At 54.8% G+C, this 25,921-nt stretch overlaps 2 protein-coding genes across 6 annotated transcripts in view; both read right to left on the minus strand.

Moving 5' to 3' along the window:
- Positions 1–212: 212 nt before the first annotated feature.
- On the minus strand, positions 213–5,158 carry MDK (midkine). 3 transcript variants are annotated; one of them, XM_032691218.1, is made up of 5 exons: positions 4,991–5,158; positions 1,940–2,023; positions 1,678–1,839; positions 1,408–1,569; positions 213–968 (listed from the first exon to the last, which is right to left on the minus strand). In XM_032691218.1, exons 2-5 carry the CDS (start codon positions 2,016–2,018, stop codon positions 943–945), a joined length of 429 nt encoding a protein of 142 aa, XP_032547109.1. In that variant the 5' UTR covers positions 2,019–2,023; positions 4,991–5,158; the 3' UTR covers positions 213–942. The 3 variants fall into 3 exon arrangements, with proteins under 3 accessions (XP_032547109.1, XP_032547107.1, XP_032547108.1); XM_032691216.1 differs by having other exon boundaries at positions 1,408–1,596; positions 4,991–5,149; XM_032691217.1 differs by lacking the exon at positions 4,991–5,158 and adding an exon at positions 3,114–4,876.
- A 3,309-nt stretch (positions 5,159–8,467) lies between these two features.
- The window catches only part of DGKZ (diacylglycerol kinase zeta), a 53,717-nt gene continuing 36,263 nt past the window's right edge, over positions 8,468–25,921 (minus strand). For 2 of the 3 annotated variants that reach the window (XM_032691221.1, XM_032691222.1), the window contains exons 16-31: positions 25,657–25,712; positions 24,568–24,630; positions 24,252–24,325; positions 24,029–24,140; positions 23,525–23,724; positions 23,124–23,224; positions 22,906–22,985; positions 21,436–21,505; positions 16,615–16,655; positions 15,848–16,038; positions 15,272–15,303; positions 14,469–14,512; positions 13,964–14,084; positions 13,406–13,442; positions 13,017–13,116; positions 8,468–10,654 (exon numbers count right to left, since the gene is read on the minus strand). In XM_032691221.1, the coding sequence (XP_032547112.1) occupies positions 10,538–10,654; positions 13,017–13,116; positions 13,406–13,442; positions 13,964–14,084; positions 14,469–14,512; positions 15,272–15,303; positions 15,848–16,038; positions 16,615–16,655; positions 21,436–21,505; positions 22,906–22,985; positions 23,124–23,224; positions 23,525–23,724; positions 24,029–24,140; positions 24,252–24,325; positions 24,568–24,630; positions 25,657–25,712 (1,439 nt within the window). In that variant the 3' untranslated portion in view covers positions 8,468–10,537. Of the gene's footprint in view, positions 10,655–13,016; positions 13,117–13,405; positions 13,443–13,963; positions 14,085–14,468; positions 14,513–15,271; positions 15,304–15,847; positions 16,039–16,614; positions 16,656–21,435; positions 21,506–21,792; positions 21,838–22,905; positions 22,986–23,123; positions 23,225–23,524; positions 23,725–24,028; positions 24,141–24,251; positions 24,326–24,567; positions 24,631–25,656; positions 25,713–25,921 lie in introns of all 3 variants that reach the window. The other variant, XM_032691220.1, reaches the window with a different exon arrangement.

Raw genomic sequence — 25,921 nt, forward strand, 5'->3', positions numbered from 1 at the left:
CCATCCCTTCTGCCGAGGTTAAGGTGGGGCAGCCTGAAGCGCTGCTGAGAAGAGGCTGTGAGGTCTGACCCATGTGTTTTCTCCAGGACCATGCTCATGTGGCACCCAGGCAGCCACCGCCAGTTGCACAGTAACTTCACTGGTGGTCCCGGTGTGGCCAGCAAAGCTGGGGTTTGCTGGGGTTTCCAGCAGCACTGCATGGGGTCAACAGGTTGGTTCTGATACTTTTTTAAAAAAGATTTTTATTGGAAAAGAAAACAAACCCCATTTCCAAAAGGAGTGAGAGCTCCCACCCAGCACCAGTGTTGGTGTGGCAAAGGCAGAGGGGCTGCAGCCCCAGTGTGAACACACATGGTTAGAAGGGATAGAGGAGAGGAGACACAGTGGTTCCTGGGGTAATGGTTGTGTTTACCTCAGCTGCAGGTAATTCGTGCCCTGGCCAAAGGGATGCTAGAATAAGCCTCCCGAGCTGAGAGCAGTCCTCAAGTGAGTAAGGGGCAGGAGTAATGGAGTTACTCTGGCATTCAACACCCACCCCTTCCCTCTGTCACCGGTAGCTGGTGGAGGAACAATAAGGCTCCTGGACTTGCCAAAGGATGTGCTAAAGGCAACTCATTTGTGCTGGAGGGTGGAAAAATGTGTGTTCCCATCCCAGCTCTCTGGGCACATCCCAGCGAACCCCAACACGAGCCGAGAGGAGATGAGTGAGAGGCATTGGCAGTGGCAGTGGGGTAGCAAGGACGGAAGCAGCCTCTCCTGCACGGTGGGTGGGTTTGCTCTCTACAACACTAATGATTAAAACAAGGCATCTCAGAGAAACAGGAGGTCATGGAAAGGAGGAAGGAGAGGAGAAGGAAGACTGTAGCATGGGCCAGCTGCAGCTGGGCATCCAGTCCAGTAGGCACAATGTTTAGGGGCCGATGAAGATGATGGCTTCCTGTTCTAGTCCTTCCCCTTGCCCTTCTTTGCTGCATTCGAAAAGCACAGGAGACAAGAGTTAGTGTATCTGCTGGAAGTCACTGGTCCCCCAGACAGAGCTGTGGTAGAAATGTAGCCAGCACAGCCAGCATGGCACAACACAGCAGTTACATCCTGGCAGGAGGCTACCCAACATGTAAACCCATGTTTTTCACCAGTCCCAGGGAGGAGAGCAGGGGATCCCCATCCCACCAAAACTGGCAATGACTTGCGAGGGGACCACGGTTTTTCCTAGCAGTACTTGCATCCCACCCAGCCAGCAGCTGCACTTTGGGGTTGTCACATGTGCAGCTGCAAAGGAAAGAACAACCTATGTAATTCCCCGCACCACCAGCAAAGCTCAACTCCAATGGGCCAAGATACCTCTGAAAAACCCTTACCTAGGGTCCCAGCAGGACCCTTCTAGGGACAGGGGTAGTGAGAACTGACCTTTGGACTTCGACTTGATCTTGGAAGAGCAGGGCTTGGTCACAGAGACGATCTCCTCACACTGGGCATTGTACAGGGCTTTCTTCAGGATGCCTGAGCGAGTCTTCAAGCCTGTCTGAGCACTACACCCTCCCCAGCTCTCAAACTTGTACTTGCAGTCAGCTGGATGAGAGGGGACAGGCATCAGAGCTATTTAGGACCTGGTGTGGGCATCAGCCCCCATCACCCACCCCAGCATGGTCCCCAGCCACCCTACCTCCATGTACCCACCTCCAAATTTCTTCTTCCAGTTGCAGGGGATCTTGCACTTGAGCTTCTTGCTCTCATCTTTGCAAGTTCCCTCACGGTAGCCCAGGCCACAGTCCTTACTGTTGGGAACACAAGGTCCCCAGCGCCAATCCTCACACTTGGAGCCATCCTTCTTTGCCTTCTCTGTGAGGAAGAGAGGAGTGGGTGCTCTCTGCAAGGACAGAAGAGCATGCCCCAGGCTGCCCCCACCCGACTGGCTCCCTGCCCCGGGCTGCCCCCTCACCTTTCTTGGTTTTGCCAGCCTCGGTGGTGGCAGCCAGCAGGATCAGTACCAGGAGGAGGAGGAGGCCCCGAACCTGCATCCTGCCTGGGAAGGAGGGAGAGGGTGAGGTGGGTGGGAGGTTGGGGTGCAATGTGGTGTCGAGCAGAGGGCATAGTGGGCTGTGGGCAGCCTGCACGGGGGTAAGACAGCAGCTGCCTCCGTTGCACACACCCCCCTCTACGTGTGTGTGTACACCCCTGTGCCCTGCTCATTGTCACCTGTTAGAATATGTGCATTAATTGCAACAGGCAGGTTGATTGTATAGCTCAGTAAGTGCCTCCCACCAGAGAGCTAGAGGGCTGAGAGATTGTTCCCATCCTTGCAGCCCCCTCATTGCCCTTGTGTGTGGTTGAAATGCTCTCCATGGGGACCCCCACACTCCACACAGCAGCTGGGGAAGGTCCTAAAGTTGGGTGCCTGTGGATTCTTTATTGAGCACCCAGCAGGCTGTCCAGGGCCAGGGGGCACAGCTCCCATAATATCTTTCTCCAGTTCCAGAGGATGCCGGGGGGGAAAGAAAAAAGCCTGGGAAAAACAAACTTGGTGCCAGGCAGGGTCTGAGAGTCAAACCAATGGATTAAACACCAAAAAAAGCAGTGTGGGACCTTGTTGGAGGGATGGAGTGGGAGTGCTGAGCCCACTACTGGTGCCACCTATGCATACAGGGGGGTGCACAGGTGTGCATGCACTTGGGAGCATGTTGGGGACAAGGGTGCACACACTTAAGGGTTTGACTCCTGGGACCCTGCCCTGGTGGCCTTGGAACAGGTGACAGCTCCCCTCCAGCTGCCACCATGAGACTCTGTGGGATGCTGCTGGCAACACTGGCGTCCCAGCTTGTGCATATGTGCAGAGCTGGCATCCCCTTCCCTGCTCCACTAAAGTCCTTTAGGATGCCACCCATATCTGTGAGGCAGCAGCCAGCCAGAAAATAAATCGCACCTGCCCTGGCTCTACAATGGGCTTGATGTGCTTGGCAGGACTGGGCTGTAGAGGACAGGGTGAACTGCAGGCCCAAGAGGACATCAAAGCAGGGAAGAACCTGGGATCAGTGTTTGCTCCCTGCCCCCAGGCTCCCCGGGCAGTGTGCCAGAGAGAGCAGCATCCCACATTATTCAGGCTCCAGTGCACTCACCTTTCATGCATCCGCTGCCAAGCTGCCGGCTTCGCTCTGCATTGAACTGTCACAGGGAATTACACAGACTGGCTGGCTGAGGGCACAGTCACAAGGGTGAGATCTGCCTTCCCCCTTACCCAGTCGGGCTGAGAGCCATCCCGCCGAGCACAGCTTGGCTCAGCTCTGTTCCCACCCACCTACCTTCAAAGAGGACAAGAGCTCAGCCCAGATGGGCTGGTTATAGATGACAAGGCTGGAGCTGAGCTGAGTTACAGACACAGCTGTCCTGCTTTCTGCAGCAGCTCTTATAGGGCAGCACCTCTGACATCTGCACATATTCACAGCATCTCTCTGGCTTCAGGTTCTCTGTAAACTTCTTCCATACTTGGCTGCAGAGCATTTCCCTGTGCTCCTTGCACCTACTTCCTAGCCCAGTGCCTTCTGCTCCGGCCCTTCAGACAAGGCCTTCAAGCCCCCAGGGCAGACAGCCCTAGCTGCCATGCTCACCCCTGTCTCCTTTCCAGGCATGAACACTGTCTGCTCCCTCTGGGTGCTGTGGGGCCCTGCCCATGTGTGCAGAGGGATGTGACAAAGGGCACTCTGAGGGCAGACCAGCTACAGCCACTGGATCTGCTCCGAGGCTCCGCCTGGCATATCATATCTTCCAGGCAAAAGTCTGCTGAGATCTTCAGTCATGGCTCATCCTAATGCATTCACAAGGGAAAGCGAGTGCAGTTTTCCGACTGGTTTTCCAAATAGCCTGATCCCTTCTGAACACTACGCAGGGCTAGGTAGTGCCACTGGCTTCTCCTAATGCAGGCCACACCCCCTCCCCAGCTCCTCTCCCCTCGCTACTGCCCCGATGCACTCCAGGTAGCATGGCAGCTGCTGGGTTTGCAAGACCCCTTGCAGTCCCTCTTCCAGCAGTGGGACCTCTTGGCTGGGCTCAAATTGCAGATGGCTCTGGCAGAGGTGGGCATGGGACTGTGGTCCTGCCTCCGCAGGCTGAGCTGCTCTGGGCAGGGAGCCCAGCACTCGGGAATCCCAGCGCTCGGGGAGCCTGTGGCCTGGAGTGCCAAGCACACAGAAAGCATCAAGCTCCCTGCTGCCAGGAAAGGGGAGACTGAGCTTCTCATCGTGAGCCAAGGCCTTAGCATGATCAGGAGGTTCTGCTGGAGGTGCTGAGGGGAGCAGACCCGGGGGGCTCTGGGGCTTTCCAGCAGGCGGCCTCACCTTCAGCTCGCGGGAGGAGAAGGTGCTCCAGGGAGAAAATGTTCTGCCCGTGCACTAGGGGCAGAGAGGGGAGCACCTCTGCTCTTTGCTCCCACACCAGAGTAGACACTGTGCGTGGCCCCAGCACAGCCCTTTCCCCTTGCCCCCCGGAGAGGCTGGCGGTGGCCGAGCCCCGCTCCGGGGCAGCTCCCCAGGCTCCAGTAGGTGCATCTCCCACCAACTGAGCTCTCCCCAAGAGACAGTAGGGTGCTTCCCAAGAGGACTGGGGCTAAGATACCAGGCCACTGCCTCAACCCGTCTGCTCTCCAGGTGCCCTGAGTCCCTCTTAAACTCCATCCTCCTGCATCTCGGGGCTCTTTCCCAGCTCTCGCAGGCGATCCCGCACCCCGGGCTACGCCGCCCCCGGCACCCCTGCCCCAATCGCCCTTTTCTGCAGCTCCTCACCAGGCAGGGCCATGTCCCCCACCAAGGCAAAGCCCCTTCCCCCTGCGGGGAACCCTCAGCCTGGATTACTGCCGCCTCGCTGGGGAGGTGAGGGGGAAGTCGCCTCTCGCCTCGCCGGAGTCGCCCATCTCCACGGCGTGGGGCGGGCAGTGCCGCCGTCCACGGGGGCTTGGGGTGGGGGCCCGACCCCGAGTGCGGGGGTGGGGGGCCACACTCACCTGCGGTGCGGAGCGGAGCAGCGCGGTGCGGAGCTGCTGCCTTTGTGTGGTGGCCGCGTGCGGATCCCTGCGCAGCGCACAGCGGCCCCTGACGTCGGGCTCGGCTGGCAGCAAAAAGGTGGGTTTTTAGCCCAAAACTTTTCTCAAGCTCCTCCTCTGCCCCCCTAGCCCCCCCGGCAGGCAGAAAGGCAGGGCGGCGGAGGGGGCAGGCTGGCCCCTCGGCCGGCGGGGAGGGGGGAAGGCGGGCAGGCGGTGGCTCGCTGGTCTAGGGGGTGTGCTGGGCCCGGGGACGTCAGGTCCCGCGGGGCACGGCCCCTGCCCCCTGCCCGGTCTCACCTTAACGCGGTGCTCTCCCACTCGCAGCCACTGCGCGGTACCAGGGAAGCTGTGAGAATTCAGCTTAACACGCACCCCAATATCGCTGAGTGGCCGAAGGGGTGCACAGCTGAACAGCCGGTCAGGGTCTCTTCTGGGGGCTGCCGCTCTGAGACACGCTGGAAGGTGGTCCTGGGGCCTCGATGGAGTGAAGGGAACCACACCGTGTTTCTGCCAGCTCCGTAGATGCCTCTTTCCCCATCAAGGCCACTGGCATCGATGGACCGACCTTTCATGGTCTCTCCCTGCTTGCTCTGCCCCTCGTGGGAGGGCACTGGGGGGGAGGTAGTTGCTCAGTACCCAAAGCAGCACATCACTAACATGCTGGCCCAAGCATCTCTCCAGACCATCCCTTGTGACCTGCCTGCCGGTCCCCAGCTCAGCCATGCTGCAGCCCTTCTCCTTGGACCAAGCTGCGGTATCAGACTGCTGGTGGGGGATGAAAAGGACCTTGCAGATATGACTGCTCCCTTCCCCACATCTGCCCCTTTTCTTAGGAGGTGAGCTGAGGCAGGGGCCAAGCCAATTCTCCTCTGGAGTTAGCAGTCAGAAAGGTGAGTGTCATGCCAGAAGAATCAGGCTGTGGTGGGGAATGGAGCCGTTTTGCCATCCTTATTCTGGAAGAAGGTTGCTGAAAGCAGGACCGGCACAGGTGGGGTTGCAGGGCAGGAGGGGCTGGTTTTTATGAGCTGCTTTGAAACCAGCTCTCTTCTCAAGAGATCAGTGCATTTAACTCACACCCTGCCAGCAGTTTCCTGAACATCTGCAAAGGTTTTGAGGAGGCTGGCAAATGTGGGAACATGGAATCTCCCCTGCCTGCTGCATACACAGCAACAGGTACTGCTCTGGGTGGTGAGGGGTCTGGACATGCTAGGCTGTACATTTGAGCCCAGGATGCAGAAATGGATCCTGACAGCTGGGCAGGTAGCAAGGCCAACAGCCTCCCCCAATTGCTGGGCCTTTAAACTAAAGCTGAAGAAAGCTGCCAAGAAAAACTTCACTGTAAAAAAAATGGGGAAGGACCTAGGTGTGCATCACATTTGCAAGTCTGAGATATGGGACTGTGATGAGCAAACCAGGGCCTGGTAGAAACCTTAAAGAACTAGGTGTGGAGTGAGCAATGCTGCTTTTCTTCAGCTGTCTCTGGCCAGGAGCTGGAGATCTTGCTGGGGTCCCCAGGGCAGAGCAGCATAAGGTATGGTGAAATCCTGTGCAAACTTTCACTCCTTCCCTTTCCAGCCATTCCCAATCCCCTCCTGTTGCCTTCTTGGGCTGGAGACCAGGAGACAAGTGCTGGCCATGCAGGAGAGCGGGGATGCATTGGTGCACATCAGTCTCAGTAGTGCCTGTGTTTGATCCCTTTGGGCCCTTTCTGAGGGATGTGGGGTAAATGGCTCCTTCCCCCGCTCAAACAAGCAGCTGTGTTTGCAGAAAGGGGCCTCATGCTGAGGGAAGGAGGAAAAAGAGGGAGTGTGACCAAACCAGGTGCATTTCCCCACAATTGCTCAAGCTTTTTACCTCTAAAAATGTCACAAGCTAATTCATGGCGTGTCAGCTCTGCTTTGAACATTCCATCTTTGGCCAAAGCCTGCTCCTTGGGAAACTGATAGTGCACGGTGCAGCACTGCTGCACATTGGAGAGGGACGACCGTTTTCCTTGTTGAGGTGTGTGGCAGGTAATCATTAACAGAGTCAACTGCTGTCATCCCAGCTTGCTTGCATGGCCTTCTCCAGCCTGCACCCATGCACCCTGTGTATATATCCCCAGGTGTGTTTCCATCCCACAGGAAGGCAGACAGACCTCCAAACCTCCAACACCTGACTAAAAGGGAGAAAGGGGAGATACCGAGGCCCTCTGCCCCAAAGCTACACTGCCCCTTTCCTAGTACTCCTCATCACAGTGATTATGTTACAGCTTCTCTTCCCCACCATATACCTGACACTGGGTCAGGTGCAAAAGTAATTGCCATGGTTACTGACAATCCTCACTGTTGAGACATGGGCCAAGTGCTGGGGTCTGGGCACTGAAGCAGATTGGGCCCCCTCCTCCCAGTTGCATGTAGGCTGGGTCCCAGGGGAGGCCAGGACAATTTGGTGTGCCTTATACCTGCTACGGATCCCCACTGTCAGCTCTGGGCAGAAGCTGAAAGGTTGAAGACCATAAAGAGAGGCACAGGGGTGGAAGGGGCAATGCAGCCAGAGAAGGAGGCTGCTTCTCCAAGCAGAGGGGGCAGCAGGAGCTCCAGGCAGGCTGCCAAACTGCCCTCAGGAATCCCAGTTCAAGGTACCAGTATAGCTCCTCATCACCCACCATGTCCATCTCTGGCTCCATCATCAGCACTTCACCAGCCAAAGTGATTACATACCTTCTCCAAAGGAAACTATGCAGGAGAGATGGTGCTGGCCACAGTCATCCTTATGAGTCTGGGGCTGGAAGCAGAAGTGTCCCTAATCCTCTGCTTCTGTAATTGGAGAGCAGTCCTCCCACCAGAGCGGCAGAGATAATCCCTGCCCTCAGTGCTCAACACCGGACACAGGACCAGTGGGAAAACAATAGGAATAGCCCCTGGCAGGCTCATCTCCTGCAGAGCAGCATGGCTAGGGACAGCTCACCACAAAAAAAGGCCAACAAATGGTTTTAAATTGGACAGCTTGCACACTACTACAGTGGCTGGATGCCACTGTAGTACCCACCACCCATTGATTGCTGTGGGCTGCATAGGGCAGGGCAGGGCAGCTGCTGGGGCTGCTGCCTTTGCCCCAGGGAGCAATAGCAGGCTGCCAGCTCCTAACTCACAATTCCAAGCCCTTCTGGATCACTTGGGATGGCAGTGCGCTTTCTCCCTGTTCTGTGTTACACTGAGTATTGATGTATGACATGGAATGGGGGAGAAGGTCCCTAGGGACAAAGACCCCATATCCAGCAAAGTTCCAGAGGCATGCTGTGCAGGGAAGTGCACAAGGGCCTGGGCCCACAGGGAACACCCAAGAGTACCCCCCAGGTTAAGATGGGGGCAGGGGCCTTGGGGTATGACCTTGTTGGAGCTGTGCAAGGCATCACTGGTGCAGTACTCTATGCATTCTTGTGGATGCAGCAGGAGATGGGAACTAAAACATCAATCTCTTTATTTCAATGGCAAGAAACAACAACATCCAAACAGTCAAAGTTGAAAAGCAATGGGAACACAGGCTTGTGCCAGGCCCTGGACCTGCTGGAGCCAGCATCCTCACGGAGTTACAAAAATACAATCCTACAACAGCATCTAGGAAACACAGACCCAGGTATTGCACAGAACTCCTGCCCTCAGTGAGCAGGGCAACCAACGCCCCCTCCGTCTTCAAAATACCAGCAGGCTTGGAATTGCACAGCAACTCAGCTCACGCATGCACGGAGGGGCCGGGGGGGAGGGGGACAGTGTGTCTCTCAACTACCTGTACAAAAACTATAAGGGAGAAAGGGAGAAGCTGGCGCTGTAGATGCCTCTGGGCAAAGCTGGGTGTCCCATCTGGGAGAGCAGTAGTGTGGACCTCTGAGAAGATGACAGTGCCTTGTTTGTCACTGGTCTGCATCCCAACTCTGAATGCATTAAGATGCTAATGTTATTAACTGCCAGTGCCACTAGCCCCTGCCCCTCTGCACTGCCCTCTGCCTCTGTTCCCCACTACAGTATCCCCCATCCTCAAAGGGAACTCTGCCCCTGGCCAAAAAACCTGAAGAGTATTCTGGTTCTCTGTGGTATAATTACCTTTTTTTGGTATTGGTATTAGGAGATTCAAATGGTGCCATCTGGCACTACCCAGTGGGTGCAGCTGGGTGTAAGTGCAGAGGGACTGTACAGACCCCACGCAGCAGCAGCAGTATCCTCTCCCAGGATCCAAGCTGTGAACAGCAACCCACTTCACTGCCCACCTGAAAGTGCCAAGCAGGTTTGCCAGGCCCAGAGCTATCAGCTTTCCTCCTCTGCTGGCACCTCCTGGTCTCAAAGAATGCCAGTTCTCTGAAAGCCTTGCTGAAAGGCTGGCTTGATGCCTCTGCATCAAGTGTCCTCTGCAGGGGAGATGGTTGTGGTGCCTCATGCTCCACAGCAGGCCCCCCTGCAGGCGTGACTCAGGGCTGGGAGCCCATATGCTTCCCAGGTTCCTTGTTCTGCTAAAACTGGAGACAGTGAGCTGGTAGCCTGCCCAGGGACTTTGAGCCTTCGCTGGGTGAGCTCTGAAGTTTTCCCTGCAAAGTCCTGTGCCCACTTCAGGGAATGGCAGGACTTGGACTCAGAAGATGCATGTTGCCAGGTTGAGGGGCATGGGGGGGAATCCCTGAGAGCAGCACTGACCCCAGCATTGCTCCTCCAGCCCCATGCACAGACTAGCATTGAAGGGGAAACTTAAGCAGGGAGGGCAGCTGAATCCAAGTCAGCATTTGGGAAATATAACAGGCTTCACCACAGGCACTACTCAGGGTCAAGTGCAGCTCTCCACCATGGCTACATGCTGCAGTAGGCTCACAGAGAGATGCCCAGCAGACACTGGGTGTGCAAGCTGTCCCACCCAGCCCTGTGGAGGGAAGGATAGTGGGACGGCTTGGTAGCCTTCCTCTGTGCCATCCATACTCCGAGCCAGAAGAGGCAGGGGCAGTAAGTTGTGCTGCTTCCCTTGCAGCAAAGTCTGAGGCTCATGGCCTCTGCTGTCTGCCTGCAGAACCTGTGTCTCCTGCAGCTGTGCCAGACAGGAGAGGAGAAACAGGACCTGAACCTAGCCAAGCACCTAAAAGAGGGGCACTGCCAGCAGAGAGAGGGGCTGAGAAATGATATCCCACAAGAATCATAGGCAGGAGCCTGCAGAGGGGGCACTGGCATTACTCCTGTGTACAAGAGTGACTAGGGGCTTCAGCCTGGCTTCTGCCTCAATATGGCCAGGGGATAGAGCCCATCTAGGGCAGGGAATGTGGTGAATGAGAGGTGAAGGAGTGGACGCACAAAGAATCAGGCTTCAAGTCCGAAATACCCACTGTCCTTATAAACAGAGTCCCAGCCCAGCCTGGGGCAGAACTCTGCTGTATCCATCTCCAAGGACCAGGTTGACATCTAGGGAGGGTTGGGCCAGACTCATAGCACTGCCAGTTGGCATTGTCCTCTTGTCCTGCCCAAGCTGGCTTGGGCTAAGGCACACCAAGCACTACACAGCTGTCTCCTGGTCCTCCCGCTGGATCATCTGGTAGTGCTGTCGGTTCTCGAGGTAGGCAGCTAAGTCAGGGTCATTGGCTTTCTCAGCACGGTGCTTTGGGGTGTCTCCCTGCATAGGGGAGGCAAGAAGTCAGTGCCAAACACTGCCTAAATACTGCCTTGGCACCCAAAGGTACCCTCATTCCCCCATACAACTGGGTCCAGCAGAGCCTGCAGCCAAGCCCCAAGGCAGGTGGTAGCCAAATGCCCATGTGCTCACCATGGGATGAGAGCGTGGTCCTGAGAAGCCTGACTGCTGCAGGACTGGAAACTGTCCCCTGAAGGGCCATCAGCTCTAGGCATGGCTAGGACAGAGACTGACCCTGGCCATCACCAGCCACTCAAGAGGAGACAAAGGCTGTTCCCCAGGACCTGCTCTTTCCCTACACTGGGGAGGCAGGAGGGAAAGGATAAGGAATGAGGGGTATGTCTGGGGAATGCCCAGGAATACCAACCCCCCTTCCCTCTCTCAGCCTGGCTAGCACTCCTGCTCAATCCTGCTCCCGGAGGAGGATCACATTTCACCAGCTTATTGCAGCCATCTGGACTGTGTCCACTAATGAACTCCCGCACTCCATAAAAAGCAAATCTGTTAACAGCTCCCAGCTCCATCTCCTCTCCCTCCCCTTGCTCCTTCTCACCAAGTGCCCAGGCTCTGCCGTGCCACTGAGAAAAGCCACAGAAACCTGGCACTCTGCCACTGCCATTGAAAACCAAGGCTGGAAGGGACACCCGGCCTGCCCCACTCATCCCCCGGTGCCCAGCAGGCCACAGGCAGCTGCAGCAGGGTGCCTGGTCCTCCAGAGCAGCCCACAGCCACATTTCTCTAACAGGAACAATGATCAGACATGTGGAATCTCCACTGGGCCCGGATAGGGCTGCCCACAAAAGCCCACCCATGGCTGCAGTGGTGTCATGCACCAAGAAATCCCCTCTTTTGCATGTGCACCCCAAGACTGGGCGCACCCCATGGTCCTGCACACATTCCCCAGCAACCACATCATCAGGGGGACAGAGACCACTCTGTGCTTCGGTGCTGGCTCTCCTCAGGGACCTCCTCCTCACAGCCCCCAAATGCAATTGCTCATTTAACAGAGGAGGAATTGAGCTTCTTTCCTGTCCCCCTGCAGAAGCCCCTCTGCAATGCTGCCTGCAGCCTGAAACCAGAGCTGCCAGGGCCTCTCTGCCCGGCTGGGCTCAGGCATGCCAACTGATAAGGCTCAGCCTCCCTCACCACTGCAGGGAGTGGGATCAGCCCACTCTGAACCTGTGCTACAGGTCTCACACCGGGGTTTCTAATGAGGTGGGTCCTGCCTGTGCAGGCAGGCTGTGACCCAGAGCCCATGCGAGGTCAGTGCAGCGGCGCAGAGGGGTCCCCAGACAGCTACAAACCCTGACATGCACAGGCACGTGCAAGCTCACTCCCTGGGGCAGGCAGCATGCCTGAGTGAGGCTCCCTTTTGTGCTGGCAGGCTGGGGACTGTTCCCCTCCTTCAGGCAAATGAGGGGGCTGGGGACAGAGAGGAGCTGTGCCCCCAGATCTGCTCTCTCCTCATGCCTCTGCCAGCCAAGTCTCCATCCAGCCCAGCCCCACTCTGTGCGCTGTGCAAAGCCTAAGCCTTAGACAGGACCAAGGAATAGAGATGGGGAGCCAGAGATTATCTGTACAGCATCTCCCTGGCAACTGGCAAACTGGGATTGTCTAAATTTGACCTCCAAGCTCCACTAGCTCCAGCAAGTTTGCACCCCTCAGCTGGGCTCTGAACCTGTGCCCCAGACCTGTCCAGATTGGACCTTCTTGGCTTGTTCTACATCTCTTCTCCTACAGCCCATCACTACAAGTCTCCACCAGACAGATCTGACCACATTCTCTCTGCTGCATGCCAGCCCTAGGAACCTCTTGTATCAAAATATGGCCTCAAGCCCCCCCCTTCTGCGGCATCTCTGCCAGGGCTGGCACAATTCCCTGATGCCAAGGCACAGCTCAATTAACATAGCATGTAAGGGAAAGTGCTGCCACTGCCTGCTCCTGCTCCCCACGGGCCAGCTTCACCCACTGAGAGGAGCTCCCAGCTCCCCCATCATGACTGCCTGTGGGGGAGAGTGGGGGGAGTCCTGCAGCTGGGAGGGAGCTTGCAGGGAGAATGTCCTTGCTCTGACCCCGGAGGGTGGGAAGGGGGAGACAGGGATGAGACATTCCAGCCCCTCGCTTCTAATTTAATAAAACAACAGGGAGAGAAGTGCAGCGAGGAGAGGGATTTAACCCCTCTGTAGCTGGACTCTGCTGGGCAAGCATGTGTGCTCCATGTCAGGTCCTTTCTGGCTGGCAAACACCCACCCAAAGCACCCTTGCTCTGCTCTCCTGCTGGCCCTGCTCCTGCCAGCCCTCTGGTCACCCCAGAAAGCCCCACTGCCACCCCCTCCACTGTCACCTGCAGGTCTGTCTTCATGAGCGAAGCCCCGGCCTCCACGATGTAGTGGCAGATAGTGCGCTGGCGTAAGGCTGCAGCCTGGTGCAAGCTGGTTTCACCGCTGGGGAGGAGAAAGCGGGAGATGTGAGATGTCCCCCCAAATGGGGACAAGCAGCACATGCGGGTGGTAGCGAGAGACAGCAATTCAGCGGCAGCAGAAGCTGATGGTGGGTTGTGTGCTTGTCCAGGAAGCCCTGGCAGAAGAGGGGGTGATACACAGGGGCAGTCAGTCCAAAACGGACTGGGAATCATGGCTGGTAATAAGAGCACAGGCAGCTGAAGTGCCCAAATGACCGGTCACCTCGCAGAGGGTCTGGCCAACAGGTAACACAAGTCAGTCAGCAACTTACTTCTCCTCCTCTGTGGCGTCAAGGATTTCTGAAGGGGCTGTGGAAAGAAAGAGTGCAGGGTGAGTGAGATCCACCACAGGGCAGAGACAGACCTACCTACTCCCTAGTCACATTCTGCATTGTTCCATAGAGGCTGCTATTTTCATGCTGCCTGACAAAGTCCCAACTCCAAAGCACTCAAGTCAGCAACAGCATCTGAGCCCAGCTGATCCCAGGGAAGAAGTGTTGGTTGTGGACTCATTATAGAGAAATATCTAAAGCAGCCTGTATTTCAGTGGGAGCTGAAAAAACTGGGAGCTGCCAAAAACAACAGGTCAGCTGCCCTGACTGCAGAAGCAGGACACTGAGAAATGTTTCTCAGAGACATGATGGGTCCTGCCAGGATGCAGCAACAGCTGTGGGGACACCCAAGTACTGGCAAACAGATGCCAAAAGGGTGATGTAGCAAACCCGGAGGGAAGGGATCTAAGACCAGGAGCACTCCCTCCAAGCAGAGGGTTGGGCTTTTTAAGCTGCCAGGCTCCTTTGCTAAAGGTGGCACTCTTGTCCCCAGCTCACCGTTCTCGATGATGTATCTGACGATGTCCTTGCTCCCTGATTTGACGGCATGGTGGAGGACAGTCTGGCCTGAGGAGTCTCGCACCATCAGGTCTCTTCCAGCTCGATGCAGCTCTTGGAACTACAAGATTCCCAGATTGCTCAGGATGAGCTGCCTTTCCCAGCTCCAAGACCCAAGCCCTGGCACTGTGTCCCTGAAGTGCCTGACAGGTTGTGTGGATATCTGAGGCTGACGGGGAGCTTTGTCCAGCTCAGCAGTGCTGCCAAGTCCCTTTCCTATGTGTCCCCCAGGAAAGGAACACAGGTTCTTGCCAGAAGCCTGCCTGTTTTCCAGTCACCACTCCTGAAGGAAGGTCCTTGACAGGAGCTGCTCCAGGGCAACTGGGGTTTGCATGGTTGGCAGGGTTTCCCTTAGCCTGAGGGGCATGCCAGCTGAGAAGGCTGCAGGGAGGCTGCCCAGAGCCAGCCCTGGCTGCTCATCACAGCAGGCTGTGGGAGCACCTACCTTGCTGAAGTTGCCACCCTTGGCAGCTTCTATTAGAAGATCATCTGCAAAGAAGGGAGATGTATCAGTGTCAGAAAAGTCAAGCTGTAACACAATTTACCTAATGCTGGAGACAAGGGTTGGGCACCAGAGGTGTGGAGCAGTCTGCTAAGGGTACAGCACAAGATCCTCCAGGTGCTAATCCCTTGGTCAGACATGGCTCCTCCACCTTCAGGAATGTAAGGGACAAGTCAGGGGAAAGAAGGAGACATCACATAACTGGGGGTGCAGCGAGACCTCAGCCCCTGTGAGGTGCATGTGCAGTCTCTGCCCACGGGCAGGATAACTTGTGATGGAAGTGGGGAGCAGATCTTCTGGGCATCAGCCAGCGGCCAAGATACTCCTCACCAATGACTCACTCACACTTCCAGGCTCTGATCAAGCTTTGGGAAACTCTTTCCATTTGCTCAGCTTGGTGAGGCCCCTGTCCTAGTGTTCCCACCTCCCCAGTTGCCCAGTGGAGACAGCCTCCCAACCCAGCTTAGAGTGCTCAGCTCTGCGGGTGAGAGATTAACCCCTTGCCACATCATTTCCTGCACAGTGGAGCCGGGAAGGTGCCTGGCTGGGCTGCTCCACTAGTCACTGTCAGGTGTCTCCTGCCCTCCTCTGGGGTCACCTGACCACAGGGCTCCCTGCTGCCACTAGCACATGGGCAGCAGGGCTCCTACCTGCTCACCAGGGAAAGAACAGGCCAAAAAAAACATGGCAGGAAAACAAAAAAGTACGACCTGAGAGGGTGTGACAGGGGCTGGGACACAACTCACCTCTGTGTGGGAGGCAGCACTCAGGCTCAGCGCTGGAAGGGAAGAAGAAAAGGTGTAACTAACTCTGCCAGTCCTGGCAGCAGATCACCCAGAATACACGACGTGGGTAGAGGAATGGCTGTGGAGAAACCTGCCTGTGGCACTCCTTCAGCAGGCAGGAGGAGAAGCAGACCAAGAGATTGCTCTTTGGCCATGCCATCTACTTCTTCCCTGATCTGGGTTCTTCCCCATCCCCACTGCCATTTCTACTGCTGCTCCTAGCTCCATTGCTCTTCCATACCTGAGGCTGGCCTTAGCTGGACTGAAAGACACCCATGTCTTTTGCCCCATGGGCCAGGTGCCGGAGCTTTACCCCATGCCTCAGCCACCCGGTGATGTTCCACTGCTTATAGCAGCACTGGTAGAGGAACAAGGAAGACAGGATGGCATCTCACCCGTTGGTTTAATTCAGCACTGAATTCCTGCTCATTTCTTGGGAGCCCCTCTGTAATCTGGCCCAGGGATCAATGCTGTGAAGCCAACCCTGCTTCTCTCATCACTGCCCATCCTTCCTGAGGTACCTCATTCCAGACTCACCTGGGGGCAGGAGAAGAGGGTGGAGAGGAGGAAGAGGAGGGGAATGCGAAGTGGTGCCCAGGGGGTGTGGCAGATGAGTCCACGAGGTCGGGCATGGCAGGAGAGGTGCTCACAGTCTGGGTGATCACTAGCTCTGGGTCCAACACATAGAGCTCGTCCTGAGAGATCTCTGTCACATAATTCAGGTGCTCCTGAAAGACACAAGTCAGGCCTCCTCAGAAGCAAGACTGCCTTCTGCATAGCTCCATCCCCTCACATCCCGTGCCTTGCAGCCCACCCACTTGCTCAGCAAAGTGGTGGCTTGAAGAGTCCTGTGCCTGGGAACCTTCACATCTCCTTGTCCTTTTCAGGCTTCCTATCGCCTTGCCAACTTATCAATGCTGTAAACCTCATCTCCATGTCCTCTTCTCCAGATCACTGGGGAAAGCATCTAATGTTGGTGAGGATGACCCCAGTCAGTGAGTTCCCTGACCAGTCTTGCTATGTTTGCTATTCCTTACCCACTCCACTCTAGGGCCCTGTGGGCAGCTTCCAAGCCAAGGCTCTGTGCTACCAGCCACACTTTCTCCCTTTTCTCCAGGAACCTGGAGGTGCTGGCGCTGGTCCTGAACCGGGTGTGTCATGCCATCCCTTGGGGGATGCCACAGGGCAGGGCAGCAGTGACCCCAAGTCTATGCCTGCCTGTTGGTCTGCATGAAGGTGGGACACCCAAGCACCTTTCCAGCAGATGCCAGGGGGATGATGGTGGAGGACGAGGCTGCACTCACCTGTGCACGGTCTATCCTGTAGAACCGATTGGCCGTGGTTGCTGTAAGACAGGGACAGAACGAGACAGGGTGATTCTTGGTGTGAGACAAGGAAGACAGCCACTTTCCACCACGGAGTGACAGTGAGCTATCCAGCCACTTCATGGCTTGCACAGAGGGCACAGCAAAGCAAACAGCACCCCCTGACCAGGAGCTAACAACTTCCCTTTGTGACTTTGCTGCTTTCTTCTTCTTGCCTCTGTGACCATCATGCCCCTGTGAAACATGCCTTTGCTTGCTATGCCCCCCTCAATGACTCCTGGCAGGGAGCTACAGGGAAGGCAAGAACACATCTAGCTGATGCCATGGCCTTTCTGGTGGCTTTTGTGTGCTCCACCATTATCCTAAGCAGATGAAGCTCAGGGCTGTGCAGTGCACATCTCAGCATTCACTTACACCAGGTGAGGAACTGCTCTGCACATGGTGCACCTTGTTGCACAGTGCTCAGAAGTGGGGGCACTATGGGGGGCTGGGAGAAGGGGGAGCTCAACCTCCTGCTGACCTGACTGAGTAAGGTCCCACAGACTTCCATGAGGGCATGCAGAGCATGTGACTGCAGGCACAACAGAGCATGCCACCACCAGCTGTAGATCCAAGACCCTGTCTCCTAGGATGGCAGGAGAGCTTCAAACCAGCCTCCAGCCTGTCTGAGTGGAGCCCTCTTCCTTAGAGAAGAGATCACCACAGGGGGAGAGGAGGTCCTACAGAGCAAGTGGCTATGCTAGAGCCAGACACATGCAGCCACCACTGCTGGGGGAGCAGGGAGGGGTTGAGGACTTTGGACATCACCAAGGGAGAGCAGGACAGGTAAGAACACAGTGCCAAGACAACTGGGTTCCCATGCAGGGCATCAAGCATTTCCCCTATGTCCTGCCAGGCTGCTAGTGTCAGTCCAGGAGAGATTGCTGTCATGGGACCCTTGGGGCCCCAAGGAAGTCTTTCTGCAAACAGAGTCAGGATGTGCCAGAGCAGATGAGAGAAATGAAAGAGCCACATTTATCCTGTCCTGGCTGGAGATTTACAGCCAGGGAGCTACTGTTCAAGGCCTATAATTTAGCCACTTGAACAAGCCTGTGCTGTGTTGAATGAAGCTCTGGCATCTGACACATTTTCCCAAGCTCAGAACCTACTGCTGGGAGATTAGCGGGAGAAGAGGAAGTGGCTCTGGTAGAGCAGTCTTGGTAGTGACACATGGGAGCAGCAGCACCAGCAACCCCACATGCAGGGCTGGAACCTCAAAGGGAGAAATTGCATCCTCTCTGCCTAGTATGAGGTTCCCGGGCCCACCTTTCAACCCATGGCTGTGCTCTGCTGTGCTCTACACCCTGCTGCTGGGAAGTCAGGGAGATGAAGTGCAACCAATGGGCATTTCTCTCAGCCAGCTTCTAGGTACAGAGGGAGCCTCTTAGTCAGTGAAGGCAAAGGGAGAGGAGAAAGCTACTTTTCTGGCAGGGAGGAAGAAGCAGTCAGAGCTCAGCAGGGAGCATGCTCCCCTACAGCACTGGGATGCTGATGGTGTGCCTGGCTCCCAGCATGCGGAGCAGGGGGGCCCCCTGCCTGCATGACACAGGAGAGCAGCCCTAGCAGAACACAGGCTGCCAAGCTGCCTTCAGGTCCGAGGGCAGGAGACCAGCAGACATCCTTTGCTTCACTCCTGGTCAGCAGCCAAAGACAAGGCCTGGGGCAAAGCACTGCTGTGCTCGACCCCAACATCCATAGGTTCCAAGCATCACATGGCCCCCTGTGGCTTGTCACTGAGTATCTGTCCTCTCATCCCCCAGATTCACAGAATCATCAAATTGTTTACTTTGGAAAAGACCCTTAAGATCATTGAGTCCCACTGTTAAACCAACACTGCCAAGTTCACCACTAAACCATGTCCCTAAGTGCCACATTTACACATCTTTTAAATACCTTTAGGGATGGTGACTCATCTGCTTTCCTGGGCAGACTGTTCCAATGCTTGACCACCCTTTCAGTGAAAAAATTCCTCCTAATATCCAATCTAAACCTTCCCTGGCACAACTTGAGGCCATTTCCTTTTACCCTGTCACTTGTTACTTGGGAGAACAGGCCAAACCCCAACTGGCTACAACCTCCTTTCAGGTAGTTGAAGAGAGAGATAAGCCTTAGCCTCCTTTTTTCCAGGATAAACAACCCCAGCTCCCTCAGCCATTCCTCCTATGGCTTGTGCTCCAGAACCTTCACAAGCTCCATTGCCCCTCTCTGGACATGTTCCAGCACCTCAATGTTCTTCTTGTAGCAAGGGACCCAAAACTGAACACAGGATTCGATATGTGCCCTCACAGTGCCAAGTACAGAGGGACAATCACTGCCCAAGTCCTGCTGGCCACACTATTTCTGACACAAGACAGGATGCCATTGGCCTTCTTGACCACCCGGACACAATGCTGGCCCATATTCAGCCAACTGTTGAACAGCACCCCCAGATCCTTTTGGCTGGGCACTTTTCCAGCCACTCTTCCCCCAGCCTGTAGCAATGCCTGAGGTTGTTGTGACCCAAATGCAGGACCTGGCACTTTGCTTTGTAGAATCCTCATATCCCTGGCCTCGATCCACCAATCCAGCCTGTCTAGATCTCTCTGGAGCCTTCCTATCCTCCAGAAGATCAACACTCCTGCCCAACTTGGTGTTGTCTGCAAACTGACTGAGGGGGCACTCGATCCCCTTGTTCAAATAACTGATAAAGCTAATAAACAGAATTGGCCCCAATAGTGAGCCCCAGGGAATGCCACTAGTGACTGGTCACCAGCTGGGTTTAACTCCATCCACCACCACTCTCTGGGCCGGGCCATCTGGCCAGTTTTCTACCCAGTGAACAGTGCAGCTGTCCAAGCCACGAGCAGCCAGTTTCCTCAGGAGAATGCTGTGGGAAACGGTGTCAAAGGCTTTACTGAAGTCTAGGTAGACAACATCCACAACCTTTCCTTCTTCCAATAAGCAGGTCAACTTGACAAAGGAATAGATCAGGTTAGTCAAGGAGGGCCTGCCTTTCACAAACTCATGTTGGCTGGGCCTGATCCCCTGGTTGTTCTGCCTGTGTCGCATGATGACACTCGGGATGATCTGCTCCATGACTTTTTGTGGCATGAAAAAGGCCTGTCAGGCTGACAGGCCTGTAGCTCCCCAGATCCTGCTTCTGGCCCTTCTTATAGATGGTCATCATATTTGCTAACTTTCAGTCAACTGGGACCTCGTTAGCCAGGACTGCTGGTAATTGATTGAAAGTGGCTCAGTAAGCACTTCTGCCAGCTCCCTCAGTACCCCTGGGTGGACCCACCCAGTCCCACAGACTTGTGTGTGTCTAAATGGTGTAGCAGGTCACTAACCATTTCCCCTTGGATTATAGGGATTTCATTCTAGTTCCTGTCTCTGTGTTCCAGCTCAGGGGGCTGGGTATCCTGAGAACAACTGGTCTTACTATTAAAGACTGAGGCAAAGCTTAAGTACCTGAGCCTTTTCCTCATCCTTTATCACTGTGTCTCCCCCTTCATCCAAAAAAGGATGGAGATTCTCCTTAGCCCTCCTTTTGTTGTGGATGTATTTGTAAAAACATTTTTACATTTTAATCTGGCAGTAGCCAGATTAAGTTCTCATTAGGCTTTGGTCTTTCTAATTTTCTCCCTGCATAAACTCATGACATCCTTGTAATCCCCCAGAGTTGTCTGCCCCCTTTCCCTTCTCCTGAGTTCCAACCAAAGCTCTGTCTTTAGCCAGCTTGGTCTTCTTCCCTGCCAGCTCATCTTTTGGTACATGGGGATGTACTTCTACTGAGCCTCTAGAATTTCCTTCTCAAAGCATGTTCAGCCTTCCTTGACTCCTTTGCCCCTTTAGGACTGACTCCCAAGAGACTCCATCAGCAGTCTCCTTAACAGGCCAAAATCTGCCCTACAGAAGTCCAAGATGGCAGTTCTGCTGGCACCCCTCCTTATGTCGCCACAAATGAAAAACTATCGTTTTGTGATCACGATGGCCAAGGTGGCTTCCAACTGTCACATCACCCACCAGCCCTTTCCTGTTCAAAAATAGCAAGTTCAGCAGGCCACCTTCCCTAGTTGGGAAGGTATGTCAGGAAGCTACCTTCCACACACTTTAAAAAATTCCTAGACTGCTTCATTTCTGCTGTGTTGTGCTTCCAGCAGTCATATGGTAAGTTGAAGTCTCCCACAAGAACAAGGGCTGGTGATGGTGAGACTTCTCCCAGATGCTTACAGAATACTTCATCTGTCTCTTTATCCTGGCTGGAGTCTGTAAGAGACTCCTACCAGGATATCTGCCTGTTGGTCCTTCCCCTGATTTTTACCCATAAATACTTAACCCTACTGTCACCATCATTAAGCCCTAGACAACTGAAACACTCCCTAACAGTGGCTACCCCACTGCCTCTCCTTTCTTGCCTGTCTCTTCTGAAGAGTTTATAGCCATCCATTGCAGCCTGGTTGCGTGACTTGTCTCACCATGTCTCCATGATGGCAACTATGGCAGTTTCCTGCTGCACCATGTCTTTTCAGTTCCTCCTGTTTGCTGCCCATGCTGCATGCACTAGTGGTAATGCACTTCAGTTGGGCTACTGATTCCACCACCCTAATTCCTATGCCCTAATTCTCAGGTGCCTTTGTGGTTTCTAACCCATCAATAACCTTTGCATCTTTGCTGCCACATGGATCTCCCTCCTCTACTTCCACTGAGATGGCAGACCAAAGGACCCTGCTAACGCATCATCAGACACAGTCAACACTCCCAGGGAAGGATGATACTCACAGTCCAGGAAGCACCACTTGGGTGAAAGCTTCTGGAATGACAGTGTCTTTGGCTTGGCTCCATCTCCCTCCTGCATAAAAAAAGAGAGGACAAAGTTGTATCTTTTGGCCTCCCCATTTCTCTTCACAGCATCCCTCCTGCTTTGGGAGGTTCCTGGAGACACAGAGGACCACAGGTGCTCGGATGTAAAGGAGAACTTGAACACAGGCACAGCACAGAGCGACGGGGAGCAGAACGGGACAGACTGGAGCCAACGCACACCAGCCCACCGTGGAGAGGTGTCACAAGACAAGCCCATGAGACTGGCACAGTGGACATAACAGATGGGCCCAGTGGACAGAGTGAGGCCATACACACCTGAAAGAGCAGGCACTCTAAAGCAGAGGGCTGTGGAGGGAAATCCTGCAGAAAGGCAAGGTGTGCTGTTACAGCCTGTGTCTGGCTGGCCCCCAGCCCCTCTCTCATCCCATTGATGTGCTGACATATCTGGCTTTACACACTGCCTGGCCAAGGTCCCTGGTCCCTGCCTGGCTTTAAGGTCAGAGCACAGTGGATGTCCAAGGAGAGAGAAGAGGTAAACCGTGAGGTGACCAAGGAACACCACCCTCAGTGCACAGTTTTAGAGATGCAGGAGGTAGCAGAGGCATCAGTCTACCATGTTGACACTATAGGAAACTGTTACCCTCTGAGCCCAGGAGCCATGTGCCCGCCTGTGTGTGTCCTCACCAGTGCCTGTGCACAAGGTGGGCAGGGGACAGACATGCAGAGCAGAAAAAGAGCAGAAGAGGCAGATGACAGTGTGCCAGCCCAGGCAAGCAGCTCCACAACTCAGCCCTGCAGGACACTACGCACACGCTGGATAGGATTCCCTCAGGCACAAGAGCCAGCTAACTGGGGACTGAGCAATGTCCCTTCAATCTTCTGGGTGAGAATCAGATTGAGCAGTGCAGCATCAGGAGCCACACTATGGACTCAGAAGGCATTGCTCACTAGGAGTAAGAGTTACACAGTCTGTGTACAGGTCACAGACGTGCTAGCACATTGGCAAGAGCGCAAAAGTTAGTACTTGCAAATGAAAAGAGTTGGAGGGGTTAGAAACCTAATCCAGGAACCTGGAGAGGGCAGAGCTGTGCCAGGAAGCACAGAACCTGCAGAGGATTGAAGGGTGATAGACCCCCACAGGATGGGTGTCTATTTCCACTACTCCATAAATTTTCTGTGTCACTGACACTCTGGGCTTGGAGAACACAGTCAGAGGAGCAATGTTGAGAAAGAAGCTGCCAAACAGCAGGGAGCTACAAGCCATCCAGCTTGGGATCCTGCCTCCACCACATGGTGAAGGTAAACCATGACCTGAAGCAAGAGTGTGGGTGTGTGGGTGCACGAAAGTCAAGAAAGTTTAAAAATCCTTTCCCTGAACCCCTCCATTCTTGGCATCCAGCCACAACCACTTCCCACACAGAGACTCACCTCCTGCAGCTTCTCGATTTGGGTCCGGCACAACTCCAGGTCACTGTCTCCTGGAACTACGATGATCCCCAGTGGCACAGCTGCATGACAGGGCACAGACACAACTCAGGGAGCAGCCCGTGCCCCATCCCCAACACCTCGTGCAATTTAACTACAGGCTTTGCTTTAATTTCGGGTACTGAAGCTCCCGCCCCTTGGTCACTCAGCTGGTCACTCACAGGCTTCCTTGAGCTTTTCCTTGTCATAGTTCAGCGCCTCATAGTCACGCATGCTGATTCGGCTCACCCGGATCCGCAGCCGCTCGGGTACTGGCTGCTGGCTGTGTGCAAGGGGGAAGGAGACGGAAGAGATCAGAAGGTGACAGACCACTCTCTCCTTATCTCCCTCATCCCTCCAAAACAAGCAAGAGCACAGTGTTCTACAGACTGGGTGGGGAGCTTGGCATCAGCAGCTTCTCCACCACCACGGTCTGGCCATATTTCTGTGACTTGATCCTTTCCCAGACCCTCTACAAAAAAGAGGATTGAAATGCCTCCATGAGTCATGGATCAGTCCATCCCTTCCCTCTCCAACCCTTCTTCCCTGGAGAGAAGGTGGCAGATCGACCTGAGGAACCTACTCATTGAGCAGAGGCATGGAGTTGCGCCGCTTGGTCTTCTGCACCATGTTTGCTTGGTTGCGCAGGGAGATGTGGATGCAGGAAGCTGCCAGCTTGCAGGGTTCTCCATCCACCTGCATAGGGATGGCCTTGGATGTGGTGAGAACCACCTGCCGGCACTGACAGAGCCGCTCCCCATGGCCACCGACCTGCAAGGCAGCCTGTGAAAGGGTCCATTGTGAGAGTAGAGCATGGACTGAGGGGTGGATGAGGGGAGCACCCACTGGCAGCTAGATGTTTTAAGTGAACCAAGTTCTGAGGGTCTCAGGTCTGATTTCAGAGAGAAGGGACCCACAGAGGCCAGGGCATGACAGCACCTCACCTAAATGTCAGAGAGCAGACGCTGTCACACAGGCCAGCACCACAGCTTCCCCAGAGAGGATCTGTGGAGCTGGCTGACACCTGGTCAATGGGACTAGTCACTTCCTTAGTTGTTAGCTACAACTGGCAAAAGCACTGACTTACCAGGGATGTCATGGTGAAGCCAATAACTTCAATGCATCCATCATCATGGCGCTGAGGCTCGAAGTCATGGTGCTCTCCAGGGTTGCCCCAGGGCATGGTGCCTGCACAGTACCTGTGAAAAGATGGTAAGAGATGCATGGACAGGCACCCCAAACCCAGGCAGGGATCTGCAGCACATGAGTGAGAAGGCCAGCATATGAAGACAGGTCCTGGGACTGCTCACCTTGGGATATTCAGGAAGACCAGACACTGGGGCTTCAGGTCCTGAATCTTGGAGGTCAGGTCTGTCCCATCACACTGGAGACAATACAGAGGTGTTCAGGTTGCTTTAAGGGGGAGCCTGGTCCATCCTACCCACTTTGGAAGAAATGGCCTCCCTCCTCTGCTCCCTACAGTGACTGTCCTCCAAGTCAGAGGAAGCTGATGTCCCAGGAACATATCCACTCCCCAACACTGAGATACTCAGTGTGCCAAGGGACCACTCCTCACATCTCCACAGCTCAGCCCTTCACTGCACCAGAGCACCCCAGCATACTCACAACCAGCCTGACATGCTTTGCCAAGTCCTTGGAGCTCCCAGTGAGGAAGTCAGAGAAGGCCGTCTGCCAAGGTAAGAGCCAGTGTTAGTGTCCAGATGTTCACCGAAACGGGCAGCCAGGAAGCCTGCCACTGACCTGCATATCTCAGCTGCTGAAAACCACAAATCCCCTTTTCATGCACTGGCAGAAGCCCTCTCCTCCTCCTGTCCCAAAATGACCCAATACATTCCATTTGCTATACTGCCTACCAGAAACCCTGGGGCACCTTCAGTAACATGCCTCAGTATTATTCCCTTGCCAGCCCAGTTCTGACTTCAGGGAAGAGCTGGCAAGGTGAGTCTCTGCTAGTGAAAGGCTCAAGTCACAAGAGACAAATTCAGTCTCAAGTTGTAAGGAAGCATCACAAACCAGAGCTGATGTGACACCATCTAGAGATACCAGGAGGGACAGTATGGGTCCCCTTTGGGTTTAACTGTACAGACAGGAAGAGAGACGCAAGCACGCCAGATGTGAGATGGTACAGAGCAGCATTTGGCCTTTAGTATGCTCAAGTACCAGCCACCCAGACACTTGGGTAGAAGGTATATTGAGGATGGGGAGACAGAGGAATAAATGCAATGCTGAGACGCAATCTAGAGGTGAGATACGGGAAGGTGGTATAATTAGCCAGGGAGCTGTAACTGGCCCAAGATATAAAATAAAAGAACAAAGTAGTGTGGGGACTCTATGGAAAGGCTTCCTGTTCCTCTGCAGGGGCGACAGCCTGCCTCCCCACAGCTCTGGGGAGGTCCTGCCTGGGTGACCAACTGTGAGCCAGAGAACAAGAACAATAGTGGCAGGAGATCAAGACAGCAACTGTACTGCAGGCCATGGAGCAAGCTGTACTGCCAGCAGCACTCGCAGCCAAAGAGGAGCTGTGACTCCCAGCACTGCAGCCTTTCTCCAGCAATTCTCCAGCTTCAGGGTGGGTGAAGGTCCATGTAACTTGGATGAATGAGTTTAGGGGGCAGACAGGAGGCAGGTCCATGCCTGTGCTCCAGATGTTAAGGTTGCTATGAAGGCATGCTCAGATATCCTCCACACACTCACCCCAGCATAGAACATTTTATTCCGAAACCGGCTGTTGAACTTCTCTGGGTTGGCCTCTAGGGAAAGGATAAAAAAGTTCAGGTCATTGGCCTGCACATGGAAATATTTCACTTGCCAGCTCTCCCCAGACATAGTTCTCCAGCCAGCCTCAGCCAGGAGTCAGACCCCAGCTCTCTTCCTGTGCAGGCAACCCCTCTTGCCGCTCTGCAGTGTCAAACTGCCCCACATGTTTAACATTCAGGGGAATCTCTGGGGAAATCCTCTT

Source organism: Chiroxiphia lanceolata, chromosome 6, assembly GCF_009829145.1.
Source record: "Chiroxiphia lanceolata isolate bChiLan1 chromosome 6, bChiLan1.pri, whole genome shotgun sequence".
Taxonomy (NCBI): Eukaryota; Metazoa; Chordata; class Aves; order Passeriformes; family Pipridae; genus Chiroxiphia; species Chiroxiphia lanceolata.